The 14,377-nt window shown below is 36.6% G+C and overlaps 1 protein-coding gene across 1 annotated transcript; it reads right to left on the bottom strand.

Annotated features, from left to right (window-relative positions):
• Positions 1–1,809: 1,809 nt before the first annotated feature.
• On the bottom strand, positions 1,810–2,727 carry LOC139854332 (uncharacterized). Its single transcript, XM_071843639.1, has one exon. It carries the CDS (start codon positions 2,725–2,727, stop codon positions 1,810–1,812), a length of 918 nt encoding a protein of 305 aa, XP_071699740.1.
• Between the last annotated feature and the right edge of the window lie 11,650 nt (positions 2,728–14,377).

Below are 14,377 nucleotides of genomic sequence, written 5' to 3'. Positions count from 1 at the left end.
TAGCGCCCAAAACGACTATGGCAACGCTAAACCCAATGTGTACAAAATCGACTATTATCACACCCGTAACAATATGTGAGCGAAACACGGCTATCGCATCACTAATCACACAACATGGTCCCCACGACCCCACCATTGGTGTATAAGAAACCAATAGTTCACAACAAAACCACGGTTATCCAAAATCCAAAGGGAACGATTCTCACGAATGAACCGTTAGCCACGCAGACGCCACTAGTACGCATCACTAGTCCCTCGGGTGGTATCGACGCTCGAACTTTAAACCCACCCATCGCACACGCTCTTTTGGCCTCAAACGATGAGCAGTGTAATATCGTGCACTGCTACACCATAGTGAATCCTAACAGATTACACTAACCAGCATCACACGCTCTTTTGGCCTCATACAACGAGTAGTGTAACATCGCGCACTGCTACACCATAGTGAATCCTAACGGATTACACTAACCATCATCACCGAACAACAAGTATATACTCATACTTAGAAGCATTCCACTCACTTGGAAACCTTTGCACACTCATCACACGTACGTGTACCCAATGCCAACACTATCGAGCAAGAACCACCTATATCGCACATAGGTACAAAACAATAATTCTCTAAAGAGAATCCGACACGCACATCCCTTAACCGAGGGATCTCACTTTCTCGTCAAACACGTCCATTATCTCTAAATGAGATTCACCACATTACCACCTCGGTGATAAATTAAATCCAAAACCATATGTACAATTTATTCCAAATCATACTTTTACCTTAATCGACCAACGTAGGTCTCAACGCTAGCTCCGAAGCCATACGAGCATCGTCCAATATCAATACACTAGAACATCTTCGTCCGAGAGTACAAACTACCCCACTTAAACTTCGTTCCATAACCACATCTTTGTTTACTCAGTCGACCGTCGAGTCCGTCTCCGTCTCACCGAGACTCATACAACCCACATGTTAAAGAAAGACAAGATCCATCCGTCTTGTATTCCAAAATTTACCCATCACGATACCTTGCTCCAACCCTGAGCACACGAAGGATTTTAACCTATCCTTAATTACTTCGGATGAAGAGTTCACTACAAATTACACAAACTTAAATCTTGCAATTCTCCGATTGCTCTAGCTTGCCAAATTTCCACCTAGTCACTCATGTACCTAAGGGTTTCTCTCCTGTACCCTAAGTACAATGTAACCGCAACACCATCGGAGTCGAATACCTCGCTAGTAGGTATGAAGGAGGCACCTAACATCGCGTCACGTAGACTCCGTTACCAACACACATCGAGATCAAACACTCGATCCTTAGAGTTTTATCCCCCCGACGAACCTCATGGTTCGTGATCCTCAACGCAAAAGCAAACACGTTCTTAATAACCGAACACCAAAGCCTACTCCCATGGCTTGGTAGAAACGTTTCCCAACACTAAGGAATGCTTGGTTGCACCAAGGCTTACGCTCCTCGTTCGTCAATCAAAACGCCACCGTAGGGTGATTCCATTAGGAATGTCACCCATATCAACAATACGCACAACACAATCAAAACCCTTAGGGCCTCACTCGAACGAGCCTAATGACCAGATATCAACCAAAAGCCTGAGCACCCGAAGACTCGCGCAATATAGTCAAGGCGCAACACACCACTCATACACTCTACGGAGTGTATATCAATAACACAATCGTAGGCGGACCATCCGCTACTATTATCTCCAACGGAGAATAAAATTTAGCTAAGGCCTACACTCACACTGCATTTAACACAAAAGTACGTTATGCAAAAACAACATAAATTTACCTCATCGTTTCCTTGTGACGTTCGCTGTTCCAAGCGCGAGACACTCCGCTTTGCGATGCCCTCTTCCACGACAATTAAAACACACAACACCATCACCCGATACCGGGCACTCCCAAAACTTGTGGCCTCTTTCGCCACATTTGAAACATCTAGATGCACTAGAACTCAATGTTCCTTTCCCCGCATCCCTCGTACCTCCAATTGCACTTTTGATTCTCTTACTCGGAGCATTATCGATCCTCTCCCAAGGATATGGCTCAAAACCCTTAGCCACGGCAAATAGCTCGGCAAACGAGTTCACTTGCCCAAGGCTTATCTTCCTACGTAACTCATCATTTAAAGCCTTAAGGAAGTCTTGCATCAACAACCTTTCGTTATTCACGTACTCGGGGCAAAATCGTGCCTTAGACATAAAGGTAGCCCGTAGAGTATTTAGGTCCATAGACCCTTGTCTCAACAGGCGTATCTCCTCACACATTCTTATCAAGTCGGCTTGCGTTCGAAATTCTTCAAAGAATTCCTTCTTAAAATCACCCCATGTCAAACTCATGAACGGTTCTTCGCCGACCGTATCAATCTTACCATACAACCAATCTTTCGCACCATCTCGCAACAAACTAGTAGCGATTCTCATTTTCTTGTCCGAAGGACACTCACTTGTACGAAAACATCCTTCGATTACCGAGATCCAACGAGTACTCTCTAACGGATCCGGTTCTCCATGATACATAGGAGGTTTAGTCGCTCGAAACTCCTTATAACTAAACTCCTTCTTACCATTACCCCGAGGCTCGATAAGCCTTCTTTCGAACTCTACTCGAATTGTTTTCACTTGTTTTGCAACCTCGGCCTCAACCCTCGCCGCAAACTCATCGTTGTTATTTCGTTCTCCATTTGATGTACCATTTCCCGTCGCCATTCTAAAGAATGCAAAAACGATTAAACACGGAAAAAAGAAATAAAACCACGCGCACCAAACCGCCTCATCTTGCTCAACACTCGTCGTACATCACTTATTAGATACGATTTGCGCCCGTAATAAGGTTTGCAAGTCCTTATTATGCACACACGCCATATCAGCTTGTTAGTATAACGACTATCTTGCTTGATGATATTCGCAACGCAAACAATAACAAAACACAACGCAATAGTATATTAATAATATCTGCATATTAATATAAACGTTAGCCCACCTACAATTAAGGCACTAACTAAATTCCCATTCTGACCCGTAATCCCTACAAGTCCCGCAACAAATAAGCACACACAAAAGTCTAAGTCTAGGCACCTATCTCAAGTCACCTAAATCCCTTAGACCATGCTCTGATACCACTTGTAACGACCCAACCGGTTATCCGACCAAAAACACGCCTAAATTTTTTTTTTTTTGGACAGTACATATGGACGGCGTCCAGCTATCTGGACGGCGTCCAGCTATCTGGACGGCGTCCAAGCCTTTTAGACGGCGTCCAAATGAAATAAATAATTCTGATAAGTTTTACAATTACACGTGAGCGAAAAACCCGCTTCCCGACACTTTCACATGAAAACACTTTCACAATATGTTATAATAATTAAAACTAAGAGTTTTCCACAATAAAACCGAGTTTTACGACACCGGGCTCACATCGGCCGTTTTACGACTTTCGTACAAAATTACGAGTTTTCGACCACGTGAGTTTTAACATAAACTAAAGACCGAGCATGGCGATTGGGGATACGCTACCCAATCCTAATCAAATCCAAAAGCATGATCTTCTAATCCCTACGCTTACCCGAGCCGCCAACATGCGAACCTATAAAAATATCAACAAGGAGAGGGTAAGCTAATGCTTAGTGAATGTAAAGATACTATACACATACATATGCATAAAACAACTACGCATCACTAAGCACAAAGAGTAAACACATACCACCATCGCATAGTAAGCAAGCTATAAATAGGCACATACACAAAGTAGCTACACGCTACGAAAACTCCAATCTAACGCAACAAGATTAGCTACAACGCAACAATAAGTATATACGCATACACAAATAATAAACTCAACAACATCAACAAGGTTAACCCCTTAACCTAAACCACATGAAGGTTGGCCGAGCATCACGTGCCTTTGTGAATCCGGACTTCACGCGACTCACTACCTCCAAACCACTTGACTATTAAGGATGGCCGAACTTCACGCGCCTTTATGAATCCGAACTTCACGCGATTCATACCTTAGTCATACATCACAATAGGGTTTTCCGAACTTCACGCGCCTTAGTGAATCCGAACATCACGCGATTCACTACCCGAATCATCACCATGACAAAAGTTAGCAAGACCCATCGCCAAAGGGTTTATCTAATACACTAGCCAATCACAACATCAAGGGTGGTAACCCAAAACTCATAAGCGTATCACATGGACCCGAAGTACAAGAGGAGTCCATTCGCCCACACATACGTAGAGCAAACCCGAGAAAGGGTCACTCCACACACACGCACCCATCCTATGCATACATATACGTATAGTAAATTTACACTCACCTTAACGTCTCGATGAAGTGCAATCCAATCCCACAACTCGCCAATGGAACGTACCTATTCCATTTAACACATAACAACCAACACAATTAGGGTGGATTTACAAACCAACCCAATTGACACTTAGTGCAATTTTGACCCAAATGCACTTCCAAGCACAAACCGTGCCCAAAATAACCAATAATCACTAACACAAGTGAAAATGGTCCTAAAACACCAAGTGCAATTTCGACCCAAATGCACTTCCAAGCACAAACCGCACCCAAACTAACCAATAATCAATAACACAAGTGAAAATGGTCCTAAAACACCAATTGAACCCGAACACAAGTGTTAAACACTTGTCTTGCTCAAAAAGACACCAAACCCTAATTTTGACCCATTTCAAAATTAGTCAACCAAATACCCCCAAATGGGTTCTAACACTTCCATAATCACTAACACTAGTGATTATACCCATTATCAAAGCCTAAACATGGCCAAAACGTCAACCAACCCAAAACCCGCCAAGTGACCACAATAACTAGTCACTATAAACCCAGTTCATCATCAAAAAGGGTTTCACAACTAATCAAGCTCAAACGCTAACTTGAATATCAAATCTAACAAATAAAATTCGGAGTTTGAACTTACCAATACTACCACACCGTAGTCGTGAACGAGATGAACAACTTTAAAACTCGAGCTTTTGATCGATTCAAGCTTCTTCTTCCTTTTCTCAAGCTTTCTCACTCTTCTCTCTCTCTAGAACTTGAGGTTGAAGATGAGAGGATAAGTTGGGTGAGGATAAGGTTGAATGAGCTCAAACTTGCCCATTTGTGGCTTAAAACTGGCCACCAAGTGAAAAGACCAACATACCCCTTTTAAAATCTAAAATTACACAGCTGGTCCGTCAGACCACTTGGACGGCGTCCAAACATTCTGGATGGCATCCAGTCCTTCTTTACTGGACGGCGTCCCACTTCTTAGATGGCGTCCCACCTAACTGATCAAGGCTGAACTGAAACAGGGTCTTACAACTCTCCCCCACTTAAATTGGATCACGTCCCCGTGATCTCCATCACTGAACCAATCGGACCAACGCTCAATGGTACATAAACATACGTTTCAATACGACTTCCGCCACATTTATCGTAAATCTCGAAGATTGTTTCACTTATCAAATACACACGTGCACGCATTCCGAGACATGCAATGCACACAACATTCGTAAACTACTACAAACACTTAGCAAACAAGGAAACATCACGCGTTTCTTCAAATTCCTCAAGGAAATTCTTCCCAACGAATCACCCTTAATCACTAAATCGTTGTCCACGATCTATCAAATCCAGGGATCCGAGCACTAAAACTCGCTCAATCCTTCACATTGGGAAAAACTCATCCAATCTCTTACCGAGATATCAGTCCCTTAGCGTACCCTTACCAAGTACATTGCTAATAGCAACCATGTCTCCACCTAAGGTCTACAACCCGAACGATGAAGACCGAACAAAAACGAATCCTTATGGATAACACTTATCACTAAACATCCCTTGTAGTGCTCAATACGACCAATACGCAGCTATCATAACATCATAAGTAAACGGATAAAATCGATAGCGCCCAAAACGACTATGGCAACGCTAAACCCAAGGTGTACAAAATCGACTATTGTCACACCCATAACAATATGTGAGCAAAACACGGTTATCGCATCACTAATCACACAACATGGTCCTCACGACCCCACCATTGGTATATAAGAAACCAATAGTTCACAACACAATCACGGTTATCCAAAATCCAAAGGGAATGATTCTCACGAATGAATCGTTAGCCACGCAGACGCCACTAGTATGCATCACCATAACGTAGATTATCAAGTAATGATAATCTAAAAGATAACGTTCTACACACGACCATTACATAATGGTTTATAATAATATTACACATCGACTTAATTCTCCAAATGCAGTTTTTGAACAATATATTACAAGCATGCTGACTCCAATTCTTGTCCTTAAATTAGCATGCAACAACGGAAGCTCTTAATAATCTCCTGCGAATAACCATGCTTAAAACGTCAACAAAAATGTTGGTGAGTTATAGGTTTAACCTATATATTTATCAAATCATAATAATAGACCACAAGATTTCATTTTTTTTCCATAAATATACATCTCATATCAGGCATTTCGCAAACTGCATAGAGATAAAATTCATTCATTTGTTGAACACCTGGTAACCGACCTTAACATGATTCATATAGAATATCCCCCTCATTCTGGGACTCTCATCGGATTTGATAAATCGAAGTACTAAAGCATCTGTAACTCGAATGAGGCTTGTTGGGCCAAATAGATCTATCTTTAGGATTCGCGTCAATTAGGGGCCATTTTCCTAATTCTTAGGCTACCAAGCTAAAAAGCGGCATATTTGGTTCTATAATCCAACATAGAAAGTAGTTTCGATTACTTGTGTCTATTTTGTAAAGCATTTATAAAACTGCATATATTCTCATCCCAAAAACATTAGATATTAAAAGTGGGACTATAACTCACTTTCACAGATTATCAATTCGTCGAGAATTAGACTTGGCCACGGGTCGATTTACGAACCTATAACAAATATATACATATATATCAAAGTATGATCGAAATATATTCACAACATTTTTTATTACGTTTTGACATTTTAAGTTGTTAAGTTAGCAGTCCAACGTTAGTAGTCCACATTAGTAGTCCACAGTTAGTAGTACATAAATAAATCAATATATTTTCTCGAATCAATCCACGACCCAGTGTATACATGTCTCAGACTCGATCACAACTCAAAGTATATATATTATTTTAGAATCAACCTCGACCCTTTATATGCTAACTTGAGCATTACTGCAATATAGAGTGACTTACGGTTATTCCAAATAATATATATAGATGACGTCGATATGATATGTCAAAACATTGTATACGTGTCTATGGTCTATCAAGATTACATAATATATGTTAGATTACATGTACAATACAATATAAGTTAGTTAAGTTATGGTTAGTATAGATTTGTTATAAAATTTTCGTAGCTAAAACTAGTAATTTTAACCAATTTTGTTTTACCCTTAATTTCTTCGTTATAAATCCGTTTTGAGTGAATCAAGTTGCTATGGTTTCATAATGAACTGAAATTTATGAAACTAAACAGAAAAAGTATAAGTTTATAGTTAGAAATACAAGTTACAAGTCATTTTTGAAAGAGGTAGTCATTTCCGTCGAAAGAACGACATCTTGATGACCATTTTGAAAAACATACTTCTACTTTGAGTTTAACCATGATTTTTGGATATAGTATCATGTTCATATGAAATATCATTTTTCCAGAAAATAAACTTCAAATTCAAAGATTAAGATAGTTTTTATTTTTCCAACCCAAAACAGCCCCCGGTTTTACTACAACGGCGTATGTGCGGTTTTACGGTGTTCTTCGTGTTTCTAGGTTGTAAATCATTAAGTTAGCATATCATATAGATATAGAACATGTGTTTAGTTGATTTTAAAAGTTAAGTTAGAAGGATTAACTTTGTTTGCGAACAAGTTTAGAATTAACTAAACTATGTTCTAGTGATTACAAGTTATAATCTTCGTATATGATAGTTTTATATATATATATATGAATCGAATGATTTTATGAACACCATTACTATCTCAAGTATAGTAGGTAAACCTACTGGAAATAATGAGAAAATAACTTGAGCTTCAAAGGATCTTTGATGGCTTGGAAGTTCTTGAAGTAGAATCATGACACGAAAACTAGTTCAAGTAAGATTACTACTCGAATTAAGATAGTTATAGTTATAGAAATTGAATCAAAGCTTGAATATGAATATTACCTTGAATTAGAAAGATAACCTACTGTAAATAACAAAGGTTTCTTTATCTTAGATGATTGATTGGAATGGATTAGAAAGCTTGGAAGTAGACTTGCAAACTTGAAAGTGTTCTTGAAGTTTTCTTGAGTAGTTGTTTTTGTATGTTGATATAAGTTAGGATTTTTGAACTAGATTGAGCTAGATTTTGATGAAGATGATGAAGAACACTTAGAACTATAACACCCGCATTTTGGTCCTAGATAAAATGACCATTGTACCCTTGGGTATGTGTAATTTGTGATTATAATAATTATATGTTTATAATTATTTAGTTGTTTAGTTGAGACCAGTTTGTGACAAGGGTCATAGAACAGGTTCGTTTGTTGAATTTGGACTCCGTTAGGGCCTCCTAACGAAGTACGAAAGATATCAGATAACTGATAAATACCCGTGTGTTGTGGGGTATGGGTTTACAACCCATTTATGTGTATGTATCAGTCTAGTGAGTTCATTTTCTCTAGAACTCTCCAAATTGCTCCCGTACCTAACATTTATCACTCTCAAACCCTAATCTAATTCAAGTGTGGAATTGGATCAAGAAGCTTTAAGGATTGATTTGTTACTTCTTAGTGATCATCTATCCAGGTTTGTAAGATTGAATCATTGTTTGATTTCTTAAGAATTGAGTTTTTGTGTTCTTGAATAAAAAGTGAGTTTTGATGCTTGAATCTTCATGAAATGTGTTTTTTATGCGTAATTGATGTTAGATATATGTTCTATAGCTGTTATATGATATATGATGTTTTTGAAGTGGTTTCATGATCAGATTGAGCAAAAATCATGTTTTGGGGTCAAAAAATGCGAAAACAGCGAGCTGTAGGTGTTCATCAGCATCCACACTTTTGACAGGTCACTCGTATGAGTGACCACACTTTTGATGGGTCAACCGCACGTATGAGGGCTCACTCGCACGAGGGAGGCCTCAGTCACACGTGTGGCACCTGGTCAGATTTTGTGGAAACTTGTTTTGGTCATAACTTTCTAACCGTAGCTCCGTTTTTGATGAATCAAGTATCGTTGGAATCGTAATGAAAAATCCTTTCCAATGGTAAACTTTTAAGAAACTGGATCAAACTTTATTTTGATCAGAAAAAGGGGTTTTAGGGTTTATGCCTTGTTTTGCACGCATTTGTGTGTCGTTATGGGCTGAAGTTATGATGTAGACTTATCATATAGTGATTACATGTTTGTAGGTATTGATTTAGTATATGTATTGATGTTTGATGTTGTGATTTTGGTTTGAAACCCATATAAATAGATGTTGCTACTGTTCTTCATCACTCGCACGAGTGAGCCTTCACTCGTACGGTTGAGGTCCTTCACTCGTACGGTTGAGGTAGTCAATCGTGTGGTGAACCGTGCGAGTGAATGGTGATGGGAACTTATGTTTTGATTGTGATGATACGTACGGTTGAGATGTGACTCGTACGAGTCACTGGTCACTCGTGTAGTGAACCGTACGAATCAGGTGAGTCATTGTTGGAGGTTTGGTCATAGACCAAACGTACGAGTGAGTTGTCAACCGCACGGTTGAGTGTTCTCAAACGTGCGTGTGATGGTGTTACTCGTACAGTTGACAGAACAGTTGTAAAGTGATTAAGTGTTGGTTTTAGTATTGTTGTGTTATTGTGAAAGGACCCGTCCTAATCCACCTGGACGAAGTCATCAACATTTGGTCCCATTGCGATGATCGGCTCTAAGTAATGCCCATATATTGAGCAAATGCACAGCGGAAGACTTAATTCGTACCTGAGAATAAACATGCTTTAAAGTGTCAACCAAAAGGTTGGTGAGTTCATAGGTTTATCATGACAATCATTTCAATATGTTAATAGACCACAAGATTTCATAATCATAAACATAATACACTCGCAAGTGTATGTAAAGCATTCTAAGTGGTTGAGCACTTGGTAACCATACTTAACATTTAATCAACGTCGCATATTCCCTTTATTATGAAATCTCACTACACCGTACCAAGTGTAGTCACCAAAACGAAGTACTGTGCAACCGTTGAATACTGGTCGTCCAGTCCGGTTGGGTTGTCAGACCGATTAGATCTATCAACAGGATTCGCGTTTACAATACCCATGTAAATAGTAGTTACCAAGCTACAGGGAAGTATGCTAGCGGTACAACTCAACGTAGAATGTATTTTTAGGTACTTGTGTCTATTTCGTAAACATTTATAAAAGCAGCGCATGTATTCTCAGCCCAAAAATATATATTGCAAAAGCAATTAAAAAGGGAGCAAATGAAACTCACTTTTTCCTTGAAGGTATTTAATTCGACTTGGTCTCCGATAGATATCACGAACTTAACCATATATATAATATATCAACATATTTTCTTTTTAAGTAATCGTTACATATATATATACTTTTAATATTTTCTTAGTCCGTAGTTAGCAGTCCGATGTTAGTGGTCCACAATTAGTTGCTTAAATAAAATAAATAAAGACCCCATCGTATTCTTATTGATCAGAATTAATCTCGACCCATGGTACCATGTTGTCAAATGATGTGTTGCGTACATAAAGTACCGTGTTGTCAAATGACGTGTTGCGTACAATCATGAGGTCTTATGATTAATCTTCTCGTGTTGTTTACGGGTGGTCCTGAAATATATAAAATTAAATCATAAGTAATTATATATAAAATATCATATTAATTAGAAAAGATATGATTAATTTACTTTTTCTCCAAATATTTTCGTAGCTAAACTAGCTTCGGATACCCAATCTTGTTTTAGTCGTAGTTTCTTCATTACAACTCTATTTTTGTTGGTTCAACTTGCCACTTCCTTGGATCGAGTCAGATTTTAAGACTATGAACTGAAAATACCTTAATTTGTATTCGAAATCACAGGTTATAGGTCAAACTTTGGTAAAACTTATGAAAGTGATCATTTCCGTCATAAAAACAACATCTAGATGATCATTTTTATAAAAATAGTTACACTTTGAGTTAAACCATGAAATTTTTATGTGTTAACATATTCATAAGAAATATTATTTTTCCAATATATGAACTTCCAATTCAAAGTTTAAAATGGTTTTTAATTATCCAACCCAAAACAGCCCCCGGTTGCACTCTGACGACGTATATTCAGTTTTAAGGTGTTCTTTATAAAAACAAGTTGTATCTTGTTAAGTTAGCATATCATTATGATATATTACAGGTCTTGAAGTATTTTAAAAGTCAAGTTAGAAGGATCTATTTAGTTTGCGAACAAGTTTGAAATCATTCAAACTATGTTCTTGTTGTTAAAATTTTATACCACAAAATAAGATAGCTTTATTAATATGAATCGAATAAGATTATGAATAAGGTTACTACCTCAAGTTACTTGGATAAAGCTACTGGAAAGGAAGTATAATTCTTGATTCTTCAAAGAGTTTTTGAAATAGGTTCAAAAGATTAAAAGTATAAACTTGAAATGGATGTTCTTCATGAAGTGTTATTGAATGATTATTATGAGATGATTAGGGCTTGATTATTGAAGTAGTTTTTGAAGATGATGATGATTAATTTGCTGGAATTTAGAGTGTTCTTGAGTAGGTGTTTAAAGAGGATAGATTTTTAAGAGAATTTATGAAGTAATGATGGAAAAATAAAATGAATATACATGTATATGTAATATCACAATTTTGGAATGGAATCAAAAATAGATTTTCAAGTTGTAATTTAGCTAAACTACTTGACACTAAAGGTTAAACTTTGTCTATAATGTTCCTCCATAATTAAAAAAAATTGAAAATGATGTTTTACTATTTGTATATACGAATAGTAAATACATCTAGAAGCTGTGTATTATACGGGTATAATATGGGTATAAAATGTCCTTGTCTTGATGTCTAAAGATGTCTCATGAGTCATATGTAATAACAAAGATGTCTTTTTCCATGATAAAAGGTTGAAAATGATGTTTTCCTATTAGTATATTCCAATAGTAAATACATCTAGAAACTGTGTATTAATACATCTTAATACAATACATATATATTTATTTTAACTTAGAAGTTTTAACGTCGTTAAGCGTTATATATATATATATATATATATATATATATATATATATATATATATATATATATATATATATATATATATATATATATATATCGTTTCGAAGTCCTTAAGTTAGTAGTCTCATTTTATGTATATAATCCATTGTTAATATATTTAATGAGATACTTAATTATCATATATTCAAGTTATATATAATCCATATATATATCCATATTAATACAAGTTATGACATTCATGAATCGTCGGACAAATGGATGGTCAATGGGTAATTAATTACATGGATATAGTTTCAAACTTTTCGAGACTCAACATTACAGATTTTGCTTATCATGTCGGGAACATATAGAGATTAAAGTTTAAATTTGATCGGAAATTTCTGGGTCATCACAGTACCTACCCGTTAAAGAAATTTCATCCCGAAATTTGAGTGAGGTCGTCATGGATAACTATAAAAATGTTTTAATGACGAATATGAATTGATAATAAAGTTTTATCATCATTGGGTAATATAGATAAAACAATTTGATTACACAAGGAGTATAAGCGAAGCTATAGCATAAGAATGAATAAATGCAGATTTGACTTAACCGGTGGCGTAGTCAAGATTGATTTCCGGAATTCAAGGAATTTAGAAGAAATCTTCATAATAAGATTTGATTCTTCGGTAACTAAGGAGATTCAGATCTTCTTTGGTTATACGCGATAATCTACTTCGATTGTTCTGTCGGATATTTCCCTATAAATCCACACTCTCCATTTCCAGACAACCCACACCTTCTATTCTTTCTTAATCAATTCATACCTTAAAGCATTCGTTAATATGCTTCATTCCATTCTGATCCTTGATATACTCTTAACTTTCATATCTGTCATTCTTCTCTTTCATCTACCGCTGGAAGAATCTATTCACTTCTATTATTTCCTTGGGATTATAATGTTTTTAATTCTCCCGTGTCTTTACGTTGCAATACGTATTGATATACATGATTTGTAATTTATGTGCTATTGTCGAGCTTTATATTTTCTTTTATATTCAAGAGTTATATACTTTTGTCTCCTCTTTCTGACTTCAAGTCAAGCGAATAATGGTCTGGAATTTGTAGGTATAGATTTTGAATTGAACATAGTTAATGTTCTAAGGAGGGAATCGTAATGACATGATCTTGATTTGTCAAATTACCAGTATATCCAGAAAGATAGAACTATCAAGATGATATGTTCTTAATATGTTTGGAGATTGGATAGAATGTAAGAGTCGTGTAATATGGCACATGATGATGGTACTGTGAATCATCACATTCCATTAGAAACTCAACATGACTTACTGTAATATAATGACGTTGATCAAGTGTCATTATATTATACTAATTCATGCTTCAGTTCCCAACACTACTTCAAAAACATTCATACTTCAATTTCGAAGGTTTCAGATTTTAGAAACTAACATAGTTTCTTTTATGATGTAGGACAGATATTATGGAGAGATAAATGATCTCAGATAAGAATAGTTGTGAAAATATCTCCAAAAATATGGAGAATATGTATAATGAAAGATGCGAAGATATCTTATAATATTTAAGATAAGATGATGATGAAGAATATCATCTGGAAAGGTTTAGAATAAGAAGTGAGGTGTTTGCTAACGATTTCAGCAGACACTGAATCATTTGGATCCTTTGAAAGCATGTTTAGTCTTTATGATTTATCTACAGCCTCTTTCATACTTTGCTCAATCCGTTTTCCAGTTCTAAACCTTCTCTTTTTCTGAGCTTTACAAACACATTATACTTTATCATCAAACTTTTGACTGTTAAAGTCGTTTACAGTTTTTGCTGCTTCATCAGCATTTCAAGAACTAGTTCGTAGTTCAGGGTGTTTTTCAGAAACTTCACATTCGAAGTATGTAATTCTTAGGAATAGACGTTTTAGGTATAACTGGAGAAGTTCTACGAGATTTTCAAAATACTGATTGCTAATTCCCGGTAATTGGTATGTCAATTCTTGGTACAGGATGTGGGTGAATATACGGTCAAGTTTTAACGAACAATTATAATGGCTTTTCAGAAAGACTTAAACCATTGAGTAATGGAGTTGTTGGTAATTTT

This window comes from Rutidosis leptorrhynchoides, chromosome 6 (assembly GCF_046630445.1).
Source record: "Rutidosis leptorrhynchoides isolate AG116_Rl617_1_P2 chromosome 6, CSIRO_AGI_Rlap_v1, whole genome shotgun sequence".
Taxonomy (NCBI): Eukaryota; Viridiplantae; Streptophyta; class Magnoliopsida; order Asterales; family Asteraceae; genus Rutidosis; species Rutidosis leptorrhynchoides.
This window is presented reverse-complemented; position numbering and strand designations above follow the sequence as displayed.